At 51.9% G+C, this 25579-nt stretch overlaps 1 protein-coding gene across 1 annotated transcript; it reads left to right on the top strand.

The window, feature by feature from the left end:
• The first annotated feature begins 6799 nt into the window (after positions 1-6799).
• ENPP7 (ectonucleotide pyrophosphatase/phosphodiesterase 7) lies at positions 6800-22031 on the top strand. Its single transcript, XM_075580026.1, has 6 exons — positions 6800-7081; positions 11870-12015; positions 13765-14394; positions 15369-15603; positions 16976-17123; positions 19465-22031. The coding sequence occupies exons 1-6, from the start codon at positions 6838-6840 to the stop codon at positions 19496-19498; spliced, it is 1437 nt and encodes a 478-aa protein (XP_075436141.1). The 5' UTR covers positions 6800-6837; the 3' UTR covers positions 19499-22031.
• Positions 22032-25579: the final 3548 nt, after the last annotated feature.

Below are 25579 nucleotides of genomic sequence, written 5' to 3' on the forward strand. Positions count from 1 at the left end.
CGGCACAGGCTCATCGGCAGTTTTGCTTTCGCAGTGATCCGGCAGGGATCGGCATGGATTCGGCCCTTACTGAATACTGCGAGGGCAAATCGCCAAAATAAGGCCTATTGGCAACCCTTGGCAATTGCACTTTTTCGGCGGTTACTGCATAGAGCCCATAGTGAGGGCCTTTATCCCGGCCCACATTGCAGCGTACGTGGCTGTGAAACTAATATTTCTTTCCCAGCAGGCCGGTTATTTCCAATTTTATTTATTTTTATTGCAAAGCTGCAAAAAATCTCCGATAAAACAATATTACGGACTGTGAGTCTCTCTGATACTTTTCAGGGCTCTGGCCTCGTAGCCCCCCGCCCCCTCCCAGGGCCCCCTCTTGCAAGCCACATCCTATACATTATAACATTTTGGGGTACATGTCTCCTGTGGCTACTTCTTCCTGAACCCCCTTTTTACACCTTACTGAGAGTCTCACACTGGGACATAGGAGTCCCACAAACCTTCTCAACGTCGCTCCCTCACCCCCAATCCTTCTTCATTCCCCCCATTGTCACGTCGTCACACAGTGGTAACGTTGTACACGAGTTTTCTGGGTGCTGACATGTAAATGGGTGCCCAGCGCTCTGCGGGTGTGAGGCGACCCGTGCCGGGGAGGGTGAGAAGAACGGGCGAAGGCGAGCCCCAAGTGTGCGGTTAGGGGAGGAGGCTTCTGATCGATATGGGAGGACTTTATTGATCTCACGCTGTCATTAGACAGGAAACCGGAGAATGATGTGAGACGCTGAACAGATCGATACGAGGAGAACCGGACAGAGGGGAAACCGGGACACAGCGTTCTGTGACGGGGCGTCGCGGGGGGGTGGGGGTGTCAGGTGGGAAAACCTTAACCCTTCAAGTGACCGAGAGGCCAACGCTGCCTTCTCAAGCACGGGTCCACCAGGCATCCTGCATCGGAGAAGATAAAACAATAAAATAACCACACGGCCCCAGAGAGGTGCCTTGTTGCCTTTGGCCAAGTCCCTGGTGGAGGCTGCTTTGCGCGCGCCCGGCGTCCTGGAGGCGCATGCACAGCTTAAAACCGCGTTCTGTAGTGAGCGATGGGGTGCGCGGCCAAAAGTGGGGGGCGGCGATGATGGGGGTCACATGATGCTTGACCCGGTACCTTGCTGTCTGTATTTGGGAACTGCCACTTTCACCCAGACTGATGCGGCACGTTGGCGCTGATCCGCGGATAGAGCAGATCAGCAGGCACCCGGGGGCCCTCTTCTCTTGGGGCCCTTTACAGCGTGCCGTATTCCTTTTACTGAATTGTACAGGACTCTTTGTCCGTCTTTAATGGCTCCTCACTAAAGGGTTACTGGCCATATCTGCAACATAACAAACAAGGGGGACGGGTCTATGCTATCACCTTATTAACATACGCATCTACACTCCCCGAGGCTCCCCTCCTCTCGACCTCCAGGAACCTGACCATCCAGAACAGTGCTTCCTTCTTAAATACCCCCGCGTGACATATGGATCCCCATAGCAGCCAGAGTGGGGCCCAGCATATACCAGTATTGCTAGTAACCCTTTAGGCAGGGGGGTTACACTAGTTATGGTCTCCGACTCGGGACATCCACATCCTGGTGAGCTCAGGCCAGTTGCTTTACGTTGCTCTAACTCAGGCATTAGAAAATAGATTGCGAGCTCTTCAGGGCAGGGATTGATTGCACCTGAAAGCGTTCCATGCCCGGAGGTGTGCGTATCCTGCCACAGCTACACAATAAAAGAAACTATTGTGGTTATTGTATCATTACGTTGGTAGAGATAGTGAGAGGAGAGACACAGAGGGGAGCGCTCACTAGGGCAGTCTAGTCTTCCCGAATTCTGACCGGCCACTTCACGTCACCGCTATCAAGCTGGTTATCAGTATTTCCCACAGAGTCCTCACGGGCTGTGATACATTTCAGTGGATACTATGTTGTTCTTACATGAGCTGTCAGCACCAAATCCAGGGCAGTGAAATGCAAGCGAGTGCAACCTTACCTGTCCAGATCCAGGCAGCTCAATGTCACCACCTGCTGGTCACTGCAGCAAATAGCACCATCAACACAAAGCCTAATGCAGTGGCCAGAGTTTAACTCAATGACCCTGACTTATGAGAAGACAAACACACAAGTATTTGACTACATACTTTGTCATTTGGTTGTGGCATTGGGGCATTTTGTTGTATGCAGTATACTTGGTCACACCCAATAGTGCTCCTTTTGAATATATATATATATATATAAAATATATATATAAAAGTGGCACTGTGTGCTCATTTGCATGTCATTTCCCAGAATCCCTTGCTGCAGTGGAAGTGCTGTGTGCTGGGTGATAATGGTGAAAGGTGGGGTTGCAGACCTGCCTAAGACATGCAGATGAGCATACAGTTGTATTTACATTTGCATATTTGCTGTGGAGGGTTTTTGTCACTTTTTTTACTCACCATAACTTAACTCAGTATGGTACCCCCCATCTTTTAGCTTCTTTGCATAGCCAGTTAATCAACCCCACACTGATGAGACCCATTAAGGTTGAACATCCAACATGACAAAAATACACAGTAAAATACTTATATATTCTCTTGAAAAAGGGTGATTTAGTTTAACCCTTTGGCCAAAGCGTTTTAAGACTGCAAGCCACATCAAGGCATGACCATTAGCAGGTCCTAACACTACCTGAGTTAAAATTCTTATTTACCTCTATAATTAGAGGAAGAATGATCAACATTGGATCTGTCACAACCCAGCAAAATGAAACTGACCTGCTAACTTGGAAAGTGGGGATTATTTATCCTAATAGAGGTATATTAGTATTTTATCTGGTAGTGTTAGGACTTGCGAACAGGGTCTGCCTTGTCGTGGCTCGCAAGCTTACAATGCTTTGGCCAAAGGGTTAAACTAAGTGACCCTTTTTCAAGAGAATATATAAGTATTTTACTGTGTATTTTTGTCATGTTGGATGTAGCATTGGGCTTCTCTGTCGTCTGTTGTATACATATGCCACGCTCAATAGCACTCCTTTTTGACACATATACATATATATTTTGTGGGGGCTCAGGGGTTCCCAAAAAGAGCTTGCTGGGGTTTTGTGTGTTTTTGTTTTACTAGCAAAGGGAATCCCTGCCCCGGAGAGCTTACAATCTAAGTGGTATGTTGGAAGAGTTACAGACACAGGGGGTGAGGGAATAAGTGCTGTAGATGGCAGTGCCTGGCCACAGTGGTTGGTGGAATCTTATTATTTGAATAAAAAGTATTGTTATACACCATCACATTATGGATCTGAGTAACTGAGAATCACGAGGTTTAAATAAGTGGTATGTAACAGGGAATTAACCCGGTCTCAATGAGGCTTCACTAGAAAGCCTCAGTGGTCTGAGGAATCCAGCAGGGAGCTGGTTAATTGCAGCTAAAAACAATTAACCAGTCTCCACCTGGTTAATCAGACCCGTGTAAAAGCCTCCTGCTGGGAACTGACTCTTGAGCTGCTCATTGGTGCTCCTCTCCGTGTTGGCGCCGTGACGTCTCTGCTGATCTCACCACGAGGCCCCCGGTAGATTTCAGCTCAGGCTGACGTCACCAAGTACAAACCTTTGAACAGGAAAGGCCGTCGATTGTGCCGGAGAGGAGTTTCACGGGGCTATAAAATACACAGCCAAGGACAGCTGAGATCTCGTGAGCCGTTATAGTGATAAGTGTCCCCGAGGATCTGCACCCAGAGGGGAAGGTAACCTGTGCCTGTGCAAGTACAGCTCACCTGTACCTGCCAGGAGCGTCCCTCCTCTTATCTCTCCTGTCTGACCGCTGATCTGTGGCCTCGCCCATCATCTGACGATAACTTCAGTACAACACGGGTAATCTAAAGAGAAAGACATGTCCTAACGCCCGGCCTGCCAGCCTCATGCAACGCAATGCTACGGCAGGGAGGGGGTTAAGGCGTGTTTGCTAGAGACAACAACGCGCCGAAAAGTCTCGCATGTAACCATGTGTGGGTAACCGGTGCATCAAAATACGAGTCCCAATAATAAATAATGATTCTTCCGTAGGGAACACTCCGAAATGATGGCGAGCAATGATAACATACAAGGGACTAGTACCTAGTGCTAACCAGCACAATGACCAGTACAGAGGTTGTCCCAACCATAATAACTTAGTATAGTATGTAAGAGAAAACTCACTTTTGATTCCAGGGGAGCAGTCCCATCAGGTATCCTGAGCAGCGTGCAATCCGCCAAGCAGGAGAAGTAGAATGGGTGAACAAAGGCAGTGCACTGGCCTGCAAATGGTGGAGGAGGATATTGGTAGCAAAAAATTCCTTTTAATGAATGAAGGGATCAAACATCACCCCTGGATCACTTAGAAAACGCTCACCTACGCGTTTCGGGGCGTGCGCCCTTTACCAATAGCCTCCTCCATCATTTGCAGGCAGTGCACTGCCTTTGTTTACCCATTGCATGTACCATGGGGCATGAGGGGGCAGAGGGAGAGTGGGGGTATGTGGGGGGAGTGGAGTATGAGGGGGAGAGTGGGGTATGTTGGGGAAGGGGTAGAGTGGGGTATGTGGAGGCAGGGGGAGTGGGGTATGTGGGGGCAGGGGGAGAGTGGGGTGAGTGGGGGCATGGGGTATGTGGGGGCAGGGGAGAGTGAGGTATGAGGGAGCATGGGGTATGAGGGGGACAGGGGGAGCGTGAAGATGTGAAGTCATTCGCTGATATTTATGCCTGGGAAACATACCTCGGGCTGAAACCAGCATTCAGAGGGTTAACCCAGCCAGAGATACCTGGGCAATCAGGGGTGATGTCCGGCAGCTTTATAAGGTGCCAGACCTGAGGTGGAAGGAAGAGAGACTTTTCCAAATGGAAGTTGTAAGGATTCTGTCCGATCCGTGCCGGGTTTTGCTGCAGTTCGGGTATTCCAGGTTGCCTGCCCTTTTTGCTCAATTCGGCCATTTTGGTTACTGGCAGCCTGCTATATAAGGCTGCAGTTCCTAATTGGAGTCGCCGACCAAGGTTCTAAGTTTTGCAGCTCCTGTCGGTCTTCGCTGTCACGCCTTTCCCTGTTACCTTATTTGAGTCCTCTGTTGCTGACCCCAGACCGTGACCCCGACCTCACTGCTTTCTGCCTGCCCTGACCTTTTGCCTGTTGCCCGGACTCTGCACCACTGCCGCCAGCCCTGACCTCCTGCCTGCTTACCGACCACGGATACCCTAACAGGGCTCTGTCCCTGGGCGGTGGTCGGTTATTCTGCATCCCTACCTCAGCCCTGCGGGTCCGCCTCCTGATTGGAGACGAGCACCGTTACATTTTGCTCGGCCAAACATGGACCCCGCTGTGGTAGAGCGAGAAGTACATCGCATGGAGGAACTGCTCGGAGATCATGAGAGACACCTCGCCCAGCAAAGCCAACAGGTGGCACTTATATCAAGCCAACTTCACAACATTATCACCCGCCTGGACACACTGCAATGGGTTCTACCCCTGCACCGCCATTGCTGGCAGCGTCGCCAGCACCCAGGGAACCACAAATCCCGACGCCTCTACGTTATGGAGGGGACCCTATGGCTTGTAGAGGGTTTCTGAACCAGTGTTCGATTCGGTTCGAACCCCCGCCCTCCATGTTCTGCACCCATTGATCCGGGGCAGCCTACGTTATTTCCCTACTGATGGACGAGGCTTTGGCCTGGGCCTCCCCTCTGTGGGAGAAGGAATCCCCACTGGTTAACGACGCTACCTTTCTCCATGCATTCAAAAGAGTTGTTGACGCTCCCGCTCATGGTTTGTCTGCCTCTGCTTCGCACCATCGCAGCCGGCAAGGAACCAGTACTGTGGGCCAGTATCCCATTGAATTCCGCACCCTTGCTGCGGAAACGGGCTGGAACGATGAAGCTCTGGTGGCAGCATTTTGGCAGGGGCTTTCTGAGTATTTAAAGGACAAACTGGCCTGCCGGGACACCCCTAAAGATCTGGAGGATTTGATTGCTCTCTGCATCAGAATGGATCGCCGGATGCGAGAACGGCAGATCGAGCGAGACGGTCCCTTAAAAACCCCAATAATTCGACCTTTGCCCCACTTCAATACTCCTCTTCCTGCACCTTCCCTCAGATGAGGAACCAGTCCAATTAGGTGATACCAAATTACCTTAGCAGGAGAGAACTAGGAGACGTGTCAGGGGGCTGTGACGGTATTGTGGGCTCAAAGGCCATCTTGCCCGAAATTGTCCTAAATCGGGGAAACCCCAATGCCCAGTAAAGAGAGAGGATTCTTCTCTGGGCATTTCTTCTATTCCTTCTCCATCCCAACCTTCACACACAACCTTCACACACAACCTTCACACACAGCCTTCACACACAACCTTCACACACAGCCTTCACACACAACCAGCACACACAACCTTCACACACAACCTTCACACACAACCAGCACACTGCCCCAGCACACAGGTCTCTGTTCGAGTCAGGGACCAGGGAGTCTAGTTCGAGTCGTGTCCCTGACGGCCAACTCCAGTCCTCAAAGGCCACCACCAGGTCACGGTTGAAGCATATCCCTGCTTCAGCACAGGTGGCTCAGCTCGTGGCTTGGTCACCCCTGCTTTCTCCTGGGCACGGACATTGTCCCCCTGCAGCTGCCGTGCCACGGGGGGGGGGAGGGGTGAGCAGCGAGCTGCTGATGCGAGCAAGTTGTTAGGACATTGATTTCCTGCGCGTTGTAAAGATTTCCGGGGATAAGATATCAGGGTAAACTTTGTTCCCGGATAATGTGGGTTTATGCGCCTTAATCTCCCTCCGGAGCCGTCAGACTGCCGCAGCCGCGGGGAAGATGCTATCTCGCCGTTTGCTCTTCTGCACCCTGGTCGCCTTGGGCTCCCCCGTCCCGTTTCCGGGGCGCGGCCGGGCCCCCCACAAGCTCCTGCTCGTTTCCTTCGACGGCTTCCGCTGGGATTACGACCAGGATGTTTATACCCCGAACTTGGACGGCATGGCGAGCGACGGGGTGAAAGCCCGGTACCTGACGCCGGCGTTTCTCACGGTCACCAGTCCCTGTCACTTTACCCTGCTCACCGGTGAGTAACAAGCGCATCTCTGGGGGGGGGCGGAAGGGGGGGGATACCGGAATCGAACGCGTCCGTGTGGAACCGCTACAACCTGGCGCAAAACCCCCGCCCCTCCCGCACATTGCTTGAAACGTCCCCAGTGACGTTTCATAGATTTTTTTGCAGCGCTGATTTGCGCCGCGCGCGGGCGCCTGGAAAATGGAGGACGTTGCGTACAAATAAATGCGGAGCAGGTGGTTGTGTTAACGGCGGGGCCGGGATTCTTTTTAACGGGGTGAGGAAGACGAAAAATGTCTCTCGCCTCTTCTTCCAGCCAGAATAATAAATAAAGTCTTCCTAATGTCGGCGCAAACTTGAAAAACCAACGAGAGCGAGAATTTCCTTTCGACACAAAGATAATAATAATAATCATTTTTAGAGACTTGGAATTCTTATCCCGCTATAACGTCGGTCACTTTCCTGCTCCCTTCTGCTCCCGCTTCCTAGATAACAAACTGGCACTTTGCCCTTGGGAGGGCGGGTGCAAAGTTCACCGATACATCGATGATTAGCTACAATATACCCCGAAGGGATTGATTGCAGGAACCTCTGATTCAAGACAATGGGGGTTTTCGGCCAATAGGCCACTTTGGCGCATATTCAATTTGCCCCGCAGTGAAATGTCCACTCAGTGAGGGTATCCGTGTGATAGTGCCCCGATTGGCACTATTGCAGTTTAATGAATAACCCTCTCAGTGTCGAACTTGGCTCCCGTCTCGATTACTGTAACCTCCTGCTGTCCGGCCTCCCTGCCTCTCACCTGTCTCCCCTACAATCTATCCTAAATGCTGCTGCCAGAATCGCTCTGCTCTTTCCTAAATCTGTCTCCGCATCTCCCCTCCTGAAATCCCTCTCCTGGCTTCCGATCAAATCCCGTATCTCACACTCAATTCTCAAATCTCAATTAGATTGTAAGCTCTTCGGAGCAGGGACTCCTTTTCCTAAATGTTACTTTTATGTCTGAAGCACTTCTTCCCTTTGTGTTATTTATATCTTATTATTTATATGATTGTAACTATTACTTCTGTGAAGCGCTATGTACATTAATGGCGCTATACAAATAAAGACAGACATTCATTCAATTCTTCTCCTCACTTTTAAAGCTTTACACTCTTCTGCTCCTCCTTACATCTCAGCCCTAATTTCTCGTTATGCACCATCCCGGCTCTTGCATTCTGCTCATGGATGTCTTCTTTCTACCCCCTTTGTATCTAAAGCCCTCTCCCACCGTAAACCTTTCTCACTGACTGCCCCGCACCTCTGGAATGCCCTTCCCCTCAGTACCCGACTAGCACCCTCTCTATCCACCTTTAAGACCCACCTTAAGACACACCTGCTTAACGAAGCATATGAATAGCTCCATGGATGATAATTAACACCTCATACATTAACCTTGCAGACGCACTTACCAGAACGCCCTCCTACTGTCTGTGTACATTCCTCCTACCTAACAATTAGATTGTAAGCTCTTCGGAGCAGAGACTACTTTTCCTAAATGTTACTTTTACGTCTGAAGCAGTTCTTCCCATGTGTTATTTATATGATTGTAACTATTCCTGCTGTGAAGCGCTATGTACATTAATGGCGCTATACAAATGAAGCCATACATACATACATACATACATACATACAATGCATACATACATACATACATATACATACCACGACTATTAAGGTTATGGTGGGTAAAAAAAGTGACTAAAACCCTCCACAGTAAAGCTTACATATACATACATACACAATTACATATACATACATACACACACACATACATACATACATACAATGCATACATACATACAATGCATACATACATACAATGCATACATACATACAATGCATACATACATACATATACACACATACATACACACATACACACACACATGCATACACACACACACACACACACACACACACACACACACACACACACACACACACACACACACACACACACACACACACACACACACACACACACACACACACACACACACACACACACACACATACACTAAGCAGATACTTTGTTAACAAACCGTGCATCTCTGGGGCGCACAGCCTAAAGTAATCAGAGAAGCAAACACGTAGCAAGATGTGGGGACCTCTGGTATTAATGGGGTCACTTATAGATCTGTGTGGGGCCCCAACACGAGGTCCCAGCACATGGGCCCCAACACGAGGTCCCAGCACACGGGTCCCAGCACACGGGTCCCAGCACAGGCCCCTGCACGCTGCCCCCAGCACAGGCCCCTGCACGCTGCCCCCTGCACGCTGCCCCCTGCACGCTGCCCCTGCACGCTGCCCCTGCACGCTGCCCCCTGCACGCTGCCCCCAGCACGCTGCCCCCTGCACGCTGCCCCCAGCACAGGCCCCTGCACGCTGCCCCCTGCACGCTGCCCCCTGCACGCTGCCCCTGCACGCTGCCCCCTGCACGCTGCCCCCTGCACGCTGCACGCTGCCCCCAGCACGCTGCCCCCTGCACGCTGCCCCCTGCACGCTGCCCCCTGCACGCTGCCCCCTGCACGCTGCCCCCAGCACAGGCCCCTGCACGCTGCCCCCTACACGCTGCCCCTGCACGCTGCCCCAGCACGCTGTCCCCTGCATGCTGCCCCTGCACGCTGCCCCCTGCACGCTTGCCCCAACACGCTGCCCCTGCACGCTGCCCCCTGCATGCTGCCCCTGCACACTGCCCCCAGCACAGGCCCCTGCACACTGCCCCCAGCACAGGCCCCTGCACGCTGCCCCAGCACAGGCCCCTGCACGCTGCCCCAGCACAGGCCCCTGCACGCTGCCCCTGCACGCTGCCCCATACACGCTGCCCCCTGCACGCTGCCCCAGCACAGGCCCCTGCACGCTGCCCCTGCACGCTGCCCCCTGCACGCTGCCCCCTGCACGCTGCCCCCTGCACGCTGCCCGAACACGCTGCCCCCTGCATGCTGCCCCCTGCACGCTGCCCCAACACGCTGCCCCCTGCACGCTGCCCCAACACGCTGCCCCCTGCACGCTGCCCCAGCACAGGCCCCTGCACGCTGCCCCAACACGCTGCCCCAGCACAGGCCCCTGCACACTGCCCCAGCACAGGCCCCTGCACGCTGCCCCCTGCATGCTGCCCCTGCACACTGCCCCCAGCACAGGCCCCTACACGCTGCCCCCTGCACGCTGCCCCCTGCACGCTGCCCCCAGCACAGGCCCCTGCACGCTGCCCCTGCACGCTGCCCCAGCACAGGCCCCTGCACGCTGCCCCAGCACAGGCCCCTGCACGCTGCCCCAGCACAGGCCCCTGCACGCTGCCCCTGCACGCTGCCCCCTGCACGCTGCCCCCTACACGCTGCCCCTGCACGCTGCCCCAGCACGCTGCCCCCTGCATGCTGCCCCTGCACGCTGCCCCTGCACGCTGCCCCCTGCACGCTTGCCCCAACATGCTGCCCCCTGCATGCTGCCCCTGCACACTGCCCCCAGCACAGGCCCCTACACGCTGCCCCAGCACAGGCCCCTACACGCTGCCCCCTGCACGCTGCCCCATACACGCTGCCCCCAGCACAGGCCCCTACACGCTGCCCCAGCACAGGCCCCTACACGCTGCCTCGTGCACGCTGCCCCATACACGCTGCCCCCTGCACGCTGCCCCAGCACAGGCCCCTACACGCTGCCCCCTGCACGCTGCCCCCAGCACAGGCCCCTACACGCTGCCCCCTGCACGCTGCCCCATACACGCTGCCCCCTGCACGCTGCCCCAGCACAGGCCCCTACACGCTGCCCCCTGCACGCTGCCCCATACACGCTGCCCCCTGCACGCTGCCCCAGCACAGGCCCCTACACGCTGCCCCCTGCACGCTGCCCCAGCACAGGCCCCCAGCACGCTGCCCCCTGCACGCTGCCCCAGCACAGGCCCCTACACGCTGCCCCCTGCACGCTGCCCCAGCACAGGCCCCCAGCACGCTGCCCCCTGCACGCTGCCCCAGCACACTGCCCCAGCACAGGCCCCCAGCACACTGCCCCTGCACGCTGCCCCTGCACGCTGCCCCTGCACGCTGCCCCTGCACGCTGCCCCAGCACACTGCCCCAGCACAGGCCCCCAGCATGCTGCCCCTGCACGCTGCCCCTGCACGCTGCCCCAGCACACTGCCCCTGCACGCTGCCCCCTGCACGCTGCCCCTGCACGCTGCCCCTGCACGCTGCCCCCTGCACGCTGCCCCTGCACGCTGCCCCTGCACGCTGCCCCTGCACGCTGCCCCTGCACGCTGCCCCCAGCACGCTGCCCCTGCACGCTGCCCCCTGCACGCTGCCCCTGCACGCTGCCCCTGCACGCTGCCCCTGCACGCTGCCCCTGCACGCTGCCCCCAGCACGCTGCCCCCTGCACGCTGCCCCTGCACGCTGCCCCTGCACGCTGCCCCCTGCACGCTGCCCCTGCACGCTGCCCCTGCACGCTGCCCCTGCACGCTGCCCCTGCACGCTGCCCCCAGCACGCTGCCCCTGCACGCTGCCCCCTGCACGCTGCCCCCAGCACTCTGCCCCTGCACACTGCCCCCAGCACGCTGCCCCTGCACGCTGCCCCCAGCACTCTGCCCCTGCACACTGCCCCCAGCACGCTGCCCCTGCACGATGCCCCTGCACACTGCCCCCTACACGCTGCCCCTGCACGCTGCCCCCTACACGCTGCACACCACACGCTGCCCCCTACACGCTGCCCCAGCACGGACCGCCAGTCACAACCTCAGCTTTCCTGTTCTTCCCGCCTTTGTTTCTCGCAGGAAAATACATCGAGAACCACGGGGTGATCCACAACATGTACTTCAACATCACCAGCGGCGAGAAGCTTCCCTATTACCCCACCCAGGGCGTCTCCATGTGGTGGGACAACGGCAGCCTCCCCATCTGGGTCACGGCTCAGAGACAGGTACCGCGCAGCTCTCTGCTCCTTATTGGGGCTGAGGGGCGTGAGAGACGGGAGGGAGGCAGGATTTGTGACACGGAATGCCTCAGGGAGGTTGCGGTACATCAAGATTCCTCACTAAGCCAATTGACTTCGGCTTCTACAACCCCAGCACACACCTGCCCTCTTCCCCCTTTTGTCTTCACCTTGTGTACTGGTCTTGTCGGGCCGTCAAGAGGACCAGGGCAGGTTTGTGCTGATTCAAGGTTGCCATGGCAACGTGACGTCACATGACCCCGCTGACCCGAAGCCGAGCAGGGGGGGGGAGGGGGGCGCGAGCAGGGGAAGAGAACAGGGGAAAAACTGCGCACCCCTGCACTATCCCATGGTCCTTACAGATGCTATCGCCTCCGCCCTAATAAACAGGTGACCGTCACATCCCTGCGTCCCGTCCTGGGACTTTTCCAAGCGGGAGACACTTCCTATGGAAAGGAATTGCTGTTGCCTGGGATATAACAAGATGGCAGACAGGGCCAGTCAGGTGGAGCTTTTGGGAGGGATGGGCTACACTGGCATGAGGCGTGGTCGTCGCTCACAAATAAGTAGATTCTCAGATTTGTAACCTGACCAAGTCTGCCGGTTTGGGGAATGTGGAGCCGATGGAACTGGTATTGGGACTTCCCGGCTTCCCGGCCCGGTAATTGTGTGCACGCACACACCCTGACGCTGTGGGAGGGCGTCCATATTGAAACTAACAGCTTTCTATATTCTAGATCAGCAGTGGTCAACGCCAGCCCTCAAGGGCCACCAGCAGGTCAGGTTTTAAGGATACCCCTGCTTCAGCACAGGTGGCTCAATCAGTGGCAGGGACTGATTGAGCCGCGTGTGCTGAAGCAGAGACTGATTGAGCCACCTGTACTGAAGCAGGGACTGTTTGAGCCACCTGTGCTGAAGCAGGGACTGATTGAGCCACCTGTGCTGTAAGAGGGACTGATTGAGCCACCTGTGCTGAAGCAGGGACTGATTGAGCCACCTGTGCTGAAGCAGGGACTGATTGAGCCACCTGTGCTGAAGCAGGGACTGATTGATCCACCTTTGCTGAAGCTGGTACTGATTGAGCCACCTGTGCTGAAGCTGGGACTCCTTGTGCCACCTACGCTGAAACCGGGATATCCTGAAAATCTGACCTGTTGGGGGCCCTTGAGGACTGGGGTTGCCCGCCCCTGTTCTAGATCATGTGTAATGTTACAAGGTGACACTCGATACCTGTTCTAGATCATGCGTAATGTTACACGGTGACACTCGATACCTGTTCTAGATCATGCGTAATGTTACAAGGTGACACTCGATACCTGTTCTAGATCATGCGTAATGTTACATGGTGACACTCGATACCTGTTCTAGATCATGTGTAATGTTACAAGGTGACACTCGATACCTGTTCTAGAGCATGTGTAATGTTACATGGTGACACTCGATACCTGTTCTAGATCATGTGTAATGTTACATGGTGACACTCGATACCTGTTCTAGATCATGTGTAATGTTACAAGGTGACACTCGATACCTGTTCTAGATCATGTGTAATGTTACAAGGTGACACTCGATACCTGTTCTAGATCATGTGTAATGTTACATGGTGACACTCGATACCTGTTCTAGATCATGTGTAATGTTACAAGGTGACACTCGATACCTGTTCTAGATCATGTGTAATGTTACAAGGTGACACTCGATACCTGTTCTGAATGGTTCCATCGCCCGCTCACACAGGGATTGAACACCGGATCCCTCTTTTTCCCGGGAGGCAACGCCACCTACCGCGGCGAGACGGTGAACGTGAGGAAGGTGGAGCCGGCGGGCCAGAAGTGGGGGAACGAGACGGAGTGGAAGGAGAACGTGGAGACGGTGATGGGCTGGTTCACCGAGGGGGACCTGGATTTCGTGGCTCTGTATTTCGGGGAGCCCGACAGCACCGGGCACCTCCATGGGCCGGACTCCCAGAAACGCAAGGACATGGTGAGCCAGGTGGACCGCATGGTGGGGTTCATCAGAAGCCGCATCGAGCATTACGGCCTGACGTCCACACTCAACGTCATCATCACGGCCGACCACGGCATGCGCACGGTGCTGAAGGCACCGCTGTTCGATGAGATTGTCCTCTCTCGGCTCCCCAACTTCACCTTCTCGGACCTCCAGTTCCACTTAGTGGATTACGGACCCACGGGGCTTCTAGTGCCCAAGGAGGGGAAGCTGGAGAAGGTGTATCAGACCCTCAAGGGCGCCCACCCCAAGCTCAACGTTTACAAGAAAGAGGAGCTTCCCGGCCGGCTGCATTACTCCAATAACCCCAGAATCACCCCTCTGGTGCTGTATGGGGACCCCGGATATGTCATCCATGGGGTAAGTTGAAGGGTGCGAGCCCGGTCTCCAGTTGATGAGATACGGTATGTATATCTTTATTTATATAGCGCCATCCAGGTACACAGCGCTTCACAGCCGTAATACACTGGACATAATAACATAACACATAGAGGGATTCAGCGCTTCATACATAAAACAAAAGGAGAAGCTGTTCCTGCCCCGAAGAGCTTACACTCTAATTGGTAAGTAGGAAGAACGTACAGAGACAGTAGGAGGGTGTTATGCTAAGTGCGTCTGCAGGAGGCCACGGTCGATGTATGTGATGTATAGCATCACCCATATGCTGCGTTACAGAGGTGTGTTTTAGGAACGTAGAAGTAAGGCAGGGACCAGGATTGGGAGAGATATCCCCAGAGGCGACGAGGAGAAGCCTGGAAAGAAAGCGGATGCGTGAGGATGATTTGTGGGGGTGCGTTGTAGTGCAGGGGGTATAGCTGTGTAGTGTCAGAGGACACAGGTAGGAATCCAGGGATTCATCCGATTGCCAATTCTTGGAGTCAGGAAGGAATTTATTTTTCCCCTTATGAGATATCATTGGATGATATGACTCTGGGGTTTTTTGTTTGCCTTCCTCTGGATCAATAAGTAAGTATAGATATAGGATAAAGTATCTGTCGTCTCAATTTAGCTTAGGTTGGACTTGATGGACGTACGTCTTTTTTCAACCTCATCTACTATGTAACTATGTAACTATGTGACTGAGAAGTGGCGAAGGAAGGAGAGATGGAGATGTATGAATGGAGGAGTAATGAGGATGGTGCAAAAAACAAGATGTAGTTTGGAAAGAAGTGAGGTTAGCGCGAATATAAATATCCAGAGGCGCGGCAGGAGTAGGAGAGCGGGGTTAGTGGGGAGAGCCGGGCCATGAAAGGGGAGCGCGATGTGCTACATCCAATCTATGAATGGTGGTGCTACGGAGTGAAGTGGGTCTCATGTCTCCTAATCTGCTCCAGTACTTCAAGGTCCAAATTAATAAGGGCGAGCATGGCTTCGACAACGAGGACATGGACATGAAGACCATCTTTCGGGCCGTGGGGCCATCCTTCAGAAAGGGGCTACTCGTGGAACCCTTTGAGAGCGTCCATGTGTACGCCCTGATGTGCCAACTGCTGGGGATCACGCCCGAACCCCACGACGGGTCCCTGGAGGTGACACGGAACATGCTGGAATTGAGCGACGGTGACATAGGTATGATGTCATGGGGTGGGGGGGGTACATCACTGTCGTAACAAGTATGATGTCATAGGGGGAATGACTTCAGAGTAATAACATGGATGTCACAGGGGGATGAATGCAGTGTTATAACAGAGGTATGAGGTCATAGGGGAATGACCTCAATTAACGAAACTTGAGACGCACAGTCATTTAGCCCCAGACATTGCTCGCCAATCCCAGGCCTCCGTTTTAGATGTGATATGGGAAGTCCCATTCTGTAGGTGGCACATCTCTTTACAAAGTATATAATCCCCTCTACAGCTCTAAATGACCCTTATATAGGAGTCACTCAGCCATAAATGTCCCGTCACATCGTCACATGACCGTGAATAAGCTGGCTTCTTTAAGGATGTTTAATTTAAGTAATAATAAATATGGCCGCCCAGCGCTTTTTCTTAAAACTGTACTATTTTTACACTGGTTTGAAGCAGGGGGTCTCCGGAGCAAAACACAATTAATCTCGGCCCCCGGGGACCCCCTGCTTCCCGAGACACGGACCCCTGTAGAGGGCACCGGCATCCTGGCAAAGTTTAACGCCCCCGCGTCACGCGGACCAATAGGAAGCCGCACCTGATGACCGTCACGGCTTCCCATTGGCCGGCAGGGCGCGGGAATGTTGAAACTCCGCCATTGCATGAACCCTGCTAGCCGCGCGCCCCCTATGGAGGTCTGGATCTCCCGAACAAGGGGGTCCCCTTGAAATGACTGGGGTTCAGAGGCGGGGGCTCCCTGCTTGGATTACCCCTTCAGCCCAAAGCTCCTGTTCTGTGTCAAGTGTTGGTTTCCAGGTGTATTGCTCCCTCTTGTGGCCGGCAGCGCACATTGCAGGTTCTAAAGTGTTTATTCCAATTTATCCAAGTATCTGTACTGAGAAATTGGCAAATTGCACCACCCCTTTATCTCTTTATATTAGTCAGGGTGAGAATGTGGGGGGGATCCACGTTCTTTTCTCAGCTCCAGAGAGACCCCCCCCCCAGCTCCCGAGATCCTTACCGGTAAAGTTATTGAGTTTAAATATTCAATAATAGTCCTCTAGGGCCACTAACAGGCCGGGTATTAGGGATATCCCCTGCTTCAGCACAGGTGGTGCACTGATTGAGCCACCTGTGCTGAAGACCTGTGTGTGGCCCTTGGGGACTGGAGGGGGCCGCCCCTGTACTAGAACAAAAAATAAAATGCACCAGATTTATCGATGGAAGACAAGTTCCCACATCCCAGTAACAAACGTGCCACGTGCCACGTATTATCCTCGGGCACTCACCAAACGGCAGGCACGAGAGGGAAGACCCGCTGAGACAGACACATGCTGACGACAAACACTTTGCCACCTCTGTTTAATGACCAGGCACAGAGGAGCCGGACGTGCCCGGCGGAAGCCCGGACCGGATCTTCCAGGCCACGGTGGGGCTGGCGTCCGCGCTGGGACTTCTTCTCCTCGTCTTCATCGTGGCCACCATCAGCGCGTCCATCACCAGGCGGAAACGGAGGAGGAGGTGAGAGGTCCCAGGGCAGGCAGCAGGTCCGCCTTTCACTGGCACTTTCTCTTGGCTGCGGCTATGGAGACCACACAAGTCTCTTTTTCACGTGCGGCGTCGCCTAGGGGCGGGTTCATGAGGTTTTAGGCTCTCTGGATGAGGAGGTTGTTTGTATGTATGTATGTATGCATTGTATGTATGTATGCATTGTATGTATGTATGCATTGTATGTATGTATGTATGTATGTATGCATTGTATGTATGTATGTATGTATGTATGCATTGTATGTATGTATGTATGTATGCATTGTATGTATGTATGTATGTATGTATGTATGCATTGTATGTATGTATGTATGTATGTATGCATTGTATGTATGTATGTATGTATGTATGCATTGTATGTATGTATGTATGTATTGTATGTATGCATTGTATGTATGTATGTATGCATTGTATGTATGTATGTATGTATTGTATGTATGCATTGTATGCATTGTATGTATGTATGCATTGTATGTATGTATGCATGTATGCATTGTATGTATGTATGTATGTATGTATTGTATGTATGCATTGTATGTATGCATGTATGCATTGTATGTATGTATGTATGCATTGTATGTATGTATGCATTGTATGTATGTATGCTATGTATGTATGCATTGTATGTATGCATTGTATGTATGCATTGTATGTATGCATTGTATGTAAGCATTGTATGTATGTATGCATTGTATGTATGGTATGTATTTATGCATTGTATGTATGTATGTATGCATTGTGTGTGTATGCATGCATTGTATGTATGTATGCATTGTGTGTATGTATGCATGCATTGTGTGTATGTATGCATGCATTGTATGTACTGTATGTATGCATTGTATGTATGTATTTATGCATTGTATGTATGTATGCATGCATGCATGCATGCATTGTATGTATGTATGCATGCATTGTATGTATTTATGCATTGATGTATGTAATGTATGCATGCATTGTATGTAATGTATGCATGCATTGTATGTATGTATGCATTGTATGTATGTATGTATGTAATGTATGCATGCATTGTATGTATGTATGCATTGTATGTATGTATGTATGTATGTATGTATGTATGTATGTATGTATGTATGCATTGTATGTATGTATGTATGTATTGTATGTATGTATGCATTGTATGTATGTATGTATGTATGTATGTATGTATGCATTGTATGCATGTATGTATGTATGCATTGTATGCATTGTATGTATGTATGTATGTATGCATTGTATGTATGTATGCATTGCATTTATGTATGCATTGTATGTATGTATGTATGTATGTATGTATGCATTGTATGTATGGTCGCCGTCTATAATCTCCTACACTATATGCAGATATCGCTATTACAACGGCGATGGATGACATCACGCCTGTCGCCGGGACTATAAGCATGTGTGTGTGTGTGTGTGTGTGTGTGTGTGCGTGTGTGTGTGTGTGATTTTATATACGCAGCGCTTTACAACACGACACACCTAGTAAATGAAGTACGTACAATGCAGATCAGCGCAACAGGTGAAAGACAACATGAGGTAAAGGAAGAGCCTTCCCCACAGAGCTTACACTCTAAATAGAATGACATCTTCGCTGTCAGGTCCCATTCTCACATGTGCTTCCGGCGTCTCCCCCGGGGGGGTGGTGGGGGAGAGGGAGGGGGGCCTGTTACACTGACGGTAACACACACACTGTAGCAATATTTTAACACTTAAATTGCCAGTCTGAGAGACATCATTTGGCGGCAGAGGGACTAGCAATGCAGGGGTTAATGTTTAGCACATCATGGATTTCCATCCTATGTCGCACATGCCACGGACAGGAGAGCGGGCGCTGGGTGCCGCCACGAAACCTATGTCCCACGTGTGATGCGTCTTCTAAATAAAGAATGATGTCCCTCCCCCCTCGCCCCCCCCGCCCCCAGAGGTTGCAGCTGCTGGTGGGGTCTTAATATTCCCTGACCTCCTCCAAACAGCGACAAAGACACGCGGGCAGTGGGGAGGGACTCTTCCATTGACAATGAAGACGGCAGACCTTGCAAGGGTCTGCATGTCAGGGTTATCAAACGGGGGGTTTTATGGAGAAAGCACCCCAGAACTGTGTATCCTTGAGAACAGGCCTGGCTTAGGGACATTGAAGTGAAAGAGCCAGGAGGGGCCTTGAGGTTTTGTGCTGTTAGGTAAACATGGCCCTTAATATCCCTGTGCCTCGCGCACCAAAAATCAGATTGTAAGCTCTGCAGATCAGCGACTGGTGTGATAAACTCAGCTCGGTGTGCATGTTCTCGTGTAACACATCACTGCTCTTTTTTTGCAGGCTTCAGAAATCCCTGAGCACCCAGACCCTATAACCGCAGTATGGAGACCCCAGACTCTGTAACAGTGGTACAGTGACCCCAGACCCTATAACAGCAGTACCGAAATCCCAGAACCTATAACAGCAGTATGGAGACCCCAGACCCTATAACAGCTGTACCGAAATCCCAGAACCTATAACAGCAGTATGGAGACCCCAGACCCTATGACAGAGCTACTGAGACCCCAAACCCTATAAAAGCGCTACATAGACCCAGAGCCTACAACAGCGGTACTGAGACCCCAGACCCTATAACAGCAGTACAAAGAACCCAGACCCTATAACAGAGCTACTGAGACCCCAGAGCCTTTAAAAGAGCTACTGAGACCCCAGAGCCTTTAAAAGAGCTACAGAGACTCTAGACCCTATAAAAGAGCTACTGAGACCCCAGAGCCTTTAAAAGAGCTACTGAGACCCCAGAGCCTATAGCAGTGGTACAGAGACCCCGACCCTATGACAGTTACTGAGACCCCAGGCCCTACAACAGCGGTACTGAGACCCCAGGCCCTATAACAGCGGGACTGAGACCCCAGGCCCTATAACAGCGGTACTGAGACCCCAGGCCCTACAACAGCGGTACCGAGACCCCAGGCCCTATAACAGCGGTACTGAGACCCCAGGCCCTATAACAGCGGTATGGAGACCCCAGGCCCTATAACAGCGGTACTGAGACCCCAGACCCTATAACAGCGGTACTGAGACCCCAGGCCCTATAACAGCGGTACTGAGACCCCAGGCCCTATAACAGCGGTACTGAGACCCCAGGCCCTATAACAGCGGTACTGAGACCCCAGGCCCTATAACAGCGGTACTGAGACCCCAGGCCCTATAACAGCGGTACTGAGACCCCCGGCCCTATAACAGCGGTACCGAGACCCCAGACCCTATAACAGCGGTACCGAGACCCCAGGCCCTATAACAGCGGTACTGAGACCCCAGGCCCTATAACAGCGGTACTGAGACCCCAGGCCCTATAACAGCGGTACTGAGACCCCAGGCCCTATAACAGCGGTATGGAGACCCCAGGCCCTATAACAGCGGTACTGAGACCCCAGGCCCTATAACAGCGGTACCGAGACCCCAGGCCCTATAACAGCGGTACTGAGACCCCAGGCCCTATAACAGCGGTACTGAGACCCCAGGCCCTATAACAGCGGTACTGAGACCCCAGGCCCTATAACAGCGGTACTGAGACCCCAGGCCCTATAACAGCGGTACTGAGACCCCAGGCCCTATAACAGCGGTACCGAGACCCCAGGCCCTATAACAGCGGTACTGAGACCCCAGGCCCTATAACAGCGGTACTGAGACCCCAGGCCCTATAACAGCGGTACTGAGACCCCAGGCCCTATAACAGCGGTACTGAGACCCCAGGCCCTATAACAGCGGTACCGAGACCCCAGGCCCTATAACAGCGGCACCGAGACCCCAGGCCCTATAACAGCGGTACTGAGACCCCAGGCCCTATAACAGCGGTACTGAGACCCCAGGCCCTATAACAGCGGTACTGAGACCCCAGGCCCTATAACAGCGGTACTGAGACCCCAGGCCCTATAACAGCGGTACTGAGAACCCAGGCCCTATAACAGCGGTACTGAGACCCCAGGCCCTATAACAGCGGTACTGAGACCCCAGGCCCTATAACAGCGGTACTGAGACCAGCGGGCGCTGGAGACAGGAATGATGGGATACTGCCTCTGACCTCACGTCTATACACAGCGCTCAGTCTGGGTTAACCCCTTCCTTGCCTGCGGCCCTCGTGTATTTTCAACAGAAAAATAAGTGGACCTGTAAACCCCCCCCCCCCCCTCGAATAATGAAGAGACCAGCAATGCACAGGTTAAAAAACAAAAAGAAACGGAGAGGAGGAATCCCTGCGCTGCCTGAATATAACACCGCTACACTGCCGCCAACGTGCGCGCTTCATACACTGCCGCCAACCTGCGCGCTTCATACACTGCCGCCAACCTGCGCGCTTCATACACTGCCGCCAACCTGCACGCTTCATACACTGCCGCCAACCTGCGCGCTTCATACACTGCCGCCAACCTGCGCGCTTCATACACTGCCGCCAACCTGCGCGCTTCATACACTGCCGCCAACCTGCGCGCTTCATACACTGCCGCCAACCTGCGCACTTCATACACTGCCGCCAACCTGCGCGCTTCACCAGGCTGGTTATAGGATGTGACATGCCACCCTGTCGCACACACCCCGAGAGTGTGTCGCACACACCGAGAGTGTCGCACACCCCAAGAGAGTGTCGCACACCCCGAGAGTGTGTCGCACACCCCGAGAGAGTGTCGCAAACCCGAGAGAGTGTCGCACACCCCGAGAGAGTGTCGCACACCCCGAGAGTGTCACCGGTGCTCAGGTAGACGGAGAAACTGCGGAATCTGCACAGAAAATACGTACTTTCAATTTGAATCACAGAACCCGCGCGAAATTCTCATGTAATAATGATTTTAGTAAAAAGAAAATATGAATGTATATAAAAAATACACATAATAAAAACTCACGAACAATCATTGTGAAAATCCTCAGTGATACCGCGTTACCGGAGCCCCGTGGTCGCCCGGGGGTTAATGATGATCTCAGAGTTGATACCGCCGAGGCGGTGAGTTCGGAGGGTTAAATGTCCAGGTTCAAGCACACATCCAACCCGGTAGGGAAGGCTCCCGGTCGTGGCAGTCCCGTTAGAGGAGGGGGCACCGCCGGACACGGTTCACGCTCCTGGTCTCTGTAAGGCTGCGCTTATAGCGCCGGCGACAGCAACACGGCGTCAAAACAAATGCATTGCCGCCGTCGCGTGCGCTTATAGTAAGCGCGGAGCGACGGCTTGGTCGCGATCGCTGGAAGTCATCTCAATTTGATTTTTCAGCGACCGCAGCCTGACGTCGCCGGCACTATAAGGCCGCGCTTATAGCGCCGGCGACAGCGACGTCAGGCTGTGGTTGCTGGAAAAATCAAATTGAGATGACTTCCAGCGATCGCGACCAAGCCGTCGCTCCGCGCTTACTATAAGCGCAAGCGACGGCGGCAATGCATTTGTTATGATGCCGAGTCGCTGTCGCCGGCGCTATAAGCGCAGCCTAAGCGTAGCCTGACAGACGGCCCCAGCACGGCAGAGGGAGATTGGCTCCGGAATGCACCCGCTCCCGGTCTTAGAGGTAGACGCCCCACATCCCTGTCAACTATGCAGGGGCGGGGGGTAGAGTTACAGTACCTCCGTTGATGCTGCAGCGGGAACGCTTGGAAGTAACGTCACAGCTTAGTATTTGGAACAGGATAAATTCAAGTGTGAGAATTGAAGAAACAAATCAGCTCAATAAGAATAGCAGACAGTGTATTCCAACGCGTTTTGCAGCAGGTGCTACTTCATCAGGGTCTGACTGTAGAAGGAGAGAGTGATATTTAAACCCAGCCTTGAAAGGTGATTCACCAAAAAACAGGTGTGTGTGTGTGTGTGTTTGATGCGCAAAGCAACTCACTGGTTGGCACAGGAGGCTAGTTGTAGATTCAGGTGAGTGTACAAGAAAGGTGGATTAACACAATCCTACCCATCCAAAAGGGAGAAAACTTTGACACAAATGTATACAGTTTTTCTAAAATCCTGAACAACGTGCAGCAACTAAGGGCAGTTAAAATGTGGAATTCATTACCCATGGAGACTGATGGCAGATACAATAGATTAGTTCAAAAAAAGGTTGGACATCTTTTTAGATGGGAAAGGTATATGGGGATATACCAAAAAAGTAAACATGGGAAGAATGTTGATCCAGGGATTAATCCGATTGCCAATTCTTAGAGTCTGGAAGGAATTTATTTTTCCCCTTATGAGATATCATTGGATGATGTGACACTGGGGTTTTTTGTTTACCTTCCTCTGGATCAATAAGTAAGTATAGATATAGGATAAAGTATCTGTTGTCTAAATTTAGTATAGGTTGAACTTGATGGACATATGTCTTTTTTCAACCTCATCTACTATGTAACTATATGTAACTATGTTGCATATCTAAGATCCCTATAGTCCCATTATCTGAAAAAGACTTAGAGAAAATTTGGAATAGAGAAAGCAATGGGAAGAAATTAAAAGAAAGGAGTTCGTACATATACATTCAAAACTTATTTGAGATATATTCATGTCTAAGAAAAGCTATTCCTGTTCCTAATCTATTGCTGACCCAGTCATTTATAATTCAATGACACACAAACCCCTATTTGTGAGCTGCTAGTTCTTGGGGATTTCAACTTCAATCGGCTTGACCCTAAAAACCACAAAATCCAGATACAACTCAAGTCACTTAACCTAACGCAACTAATTTCCCAACCCACACGAACAAACCTGAAATCGCATAACCATTCCTTGCAAGACTGGATTCCTCAAATCCCAGCAGAATCCAATCCTCTGGCATCCAACCTGACATTTTCAGTGGTCATGCAATAGTGTACTGTGCAAGGAAAATTAAACCGCCCCAATCAAGCCCTAAAGTTCTCCTCACTAGAACATTTAGAAACTTTAACCCACAACAGTTTCTGGATGACCTTACCAGCTGCCCTTGGTACAGAATCGACTTAATTCCTGACACCGATTCTGCAGTCGACTATTTCCAATCAGAGTTCTTAAAACTCTGTGATACCCATGCTCCCCTACGCAGAATTAGAGTACGGGGGCCCACCCTTCGTGGGTTACAACTGACCTTATAGCACTCTACCAGTTCAGGGATGCCTTGTGGAAAATCTACAAAGTAACTGGCACTACCAAGGATCTTAATAACTACAGATGCCTGCGGAACGTGTGCACAAGGCAAACAAGGCATGCAAAAGCACAATATTACTCTGACAATCTCCACCAAAATACATCAAACCCAGCTAACTTCTGGAAGGTTATCAACAACATATTCCAGCCTCCTAACCATCAACAACCAAGTAATATCACTAAGGGGGATATTACTCTGACAAACCCCAATGACATTGCAAATGCATTCAATGATTACTTTGTGGGGTGTGCCACTAACTTATTAGCGAAACGCAACCCAAACCACAAACATGAACCTCATTCTGAGAGTACTCCTATAGTCCCACCCTCTCCCAACACTGCCCGCAACTTTCAATTTGTCCCAGTATCCGAAGAGGAGATTACACAAGCGCTCCTCAAATTAAAACTAAGCAGCCAATGTGGACCTGACTTACTACAATCTAAGTTCCTAAGACTTGGTGCCCCAGCCATTGCCAAACCAATTGCTTCCATAGTCAACTCTATTCTGTCTGCAGGCCATATCCCTAAGACCTGGAAAGCTGCCAGAGTTGTCCCAATCTTCAAAAGTGGGGACAAAAACACTGTCTCAAACTACAGGCCAATCTCTCCTCTCCCAATACTATCCAAAGTCATGGTAAAACGTGTTCACCCCGAATTAAGCGATTACTGTACCAAGACAAATTTCCCTAGCCAATTCCAATCAGGCTTTCGCCACAAACACTCCACGGTGACTACCCTGCTTAAAGTTTGCAATGAAATCCAATGTGGAATGGAACGGGGACAACTCACTGGTGCAATATTCCTAGATTTTGCAAAGGCTTTTGATACTGTTGCTCATGTTATCCTGCTTAACAAACTCCAGTGCTTTGGAATAGGGAAGCATGCTTTAAACTGGTTTCATTCCTACCTATCAGGTAGATCCAACATATGACAGAGAAGCCCAATGCTACATCCAACATGACAGAAATACACAGTAAAATACTTATATATTCTCTTGAAATAGGGTCATTTAGTTTAACCCTTTGGCCAAAGCGTTGTAAGCTTGCGAGCCACGTCAAGGCAGACACCTGTTCGCAAGTCCTAACACTACCAGATAAAATACTAATATACCTCTATTAGGATTAAAATTCTCATTTACCTCTATTAGGAGGGAGAAAGACCACAGTGGGTCTATATCCAGCAGAATGAGGAACTTGCAAACTAGGGAAGTGGGGAGGGGCGGGCTTAAAACCTGGGAAGGAGGAGCCACTAACCTCCACCAGTTGGAACAGCTGAGAATGGGTTAACAAAACACAGAACCCCAGCAAGCTCTTT

This window comes from Ascaphus truei, chromosome 22 (assembly GCF_040206685.1).
Source record: "Ascaphus truei isolate aAscTru1 chromosome 22, aAscTru1.hap1, whole genome shotgun sequence".
Classification (NCBI taxonomy): domain Eukaryota; kingdom Metazoa; phylum Chordata; class Amphibia; order Anura; family Ascaphidae; genus Ascaphus; species Ascaphus truei.

What these genes read in the sequence shown, in the direction of transcription:
- ENPP7 (XM_075580026.1), top strand. Translation starts at nt 6,838, where the DNA reads ATGCTATCTCGCCGTTTGCTCTTCTGCACCCTGGTCGCCTTGGGCTCC. An exon ending in GGGTCACGGCTCAGAGACAG is followed by an intron (nt 12,016 to 13,764) that starts GTACCGCGCAGC and finishes CCGCTCACACAG; the next exon opens with GGATTGAACACCGGATCCCT. An exon ending in ATTGAGCGACGGTGACATAG is followed by an intron (nt 15,604 to 16,975) that starts GTATGATGTCAT and finishes TTTAATGACCAG; the next exon opens with GCACAGAGGAGCCGGACGTG.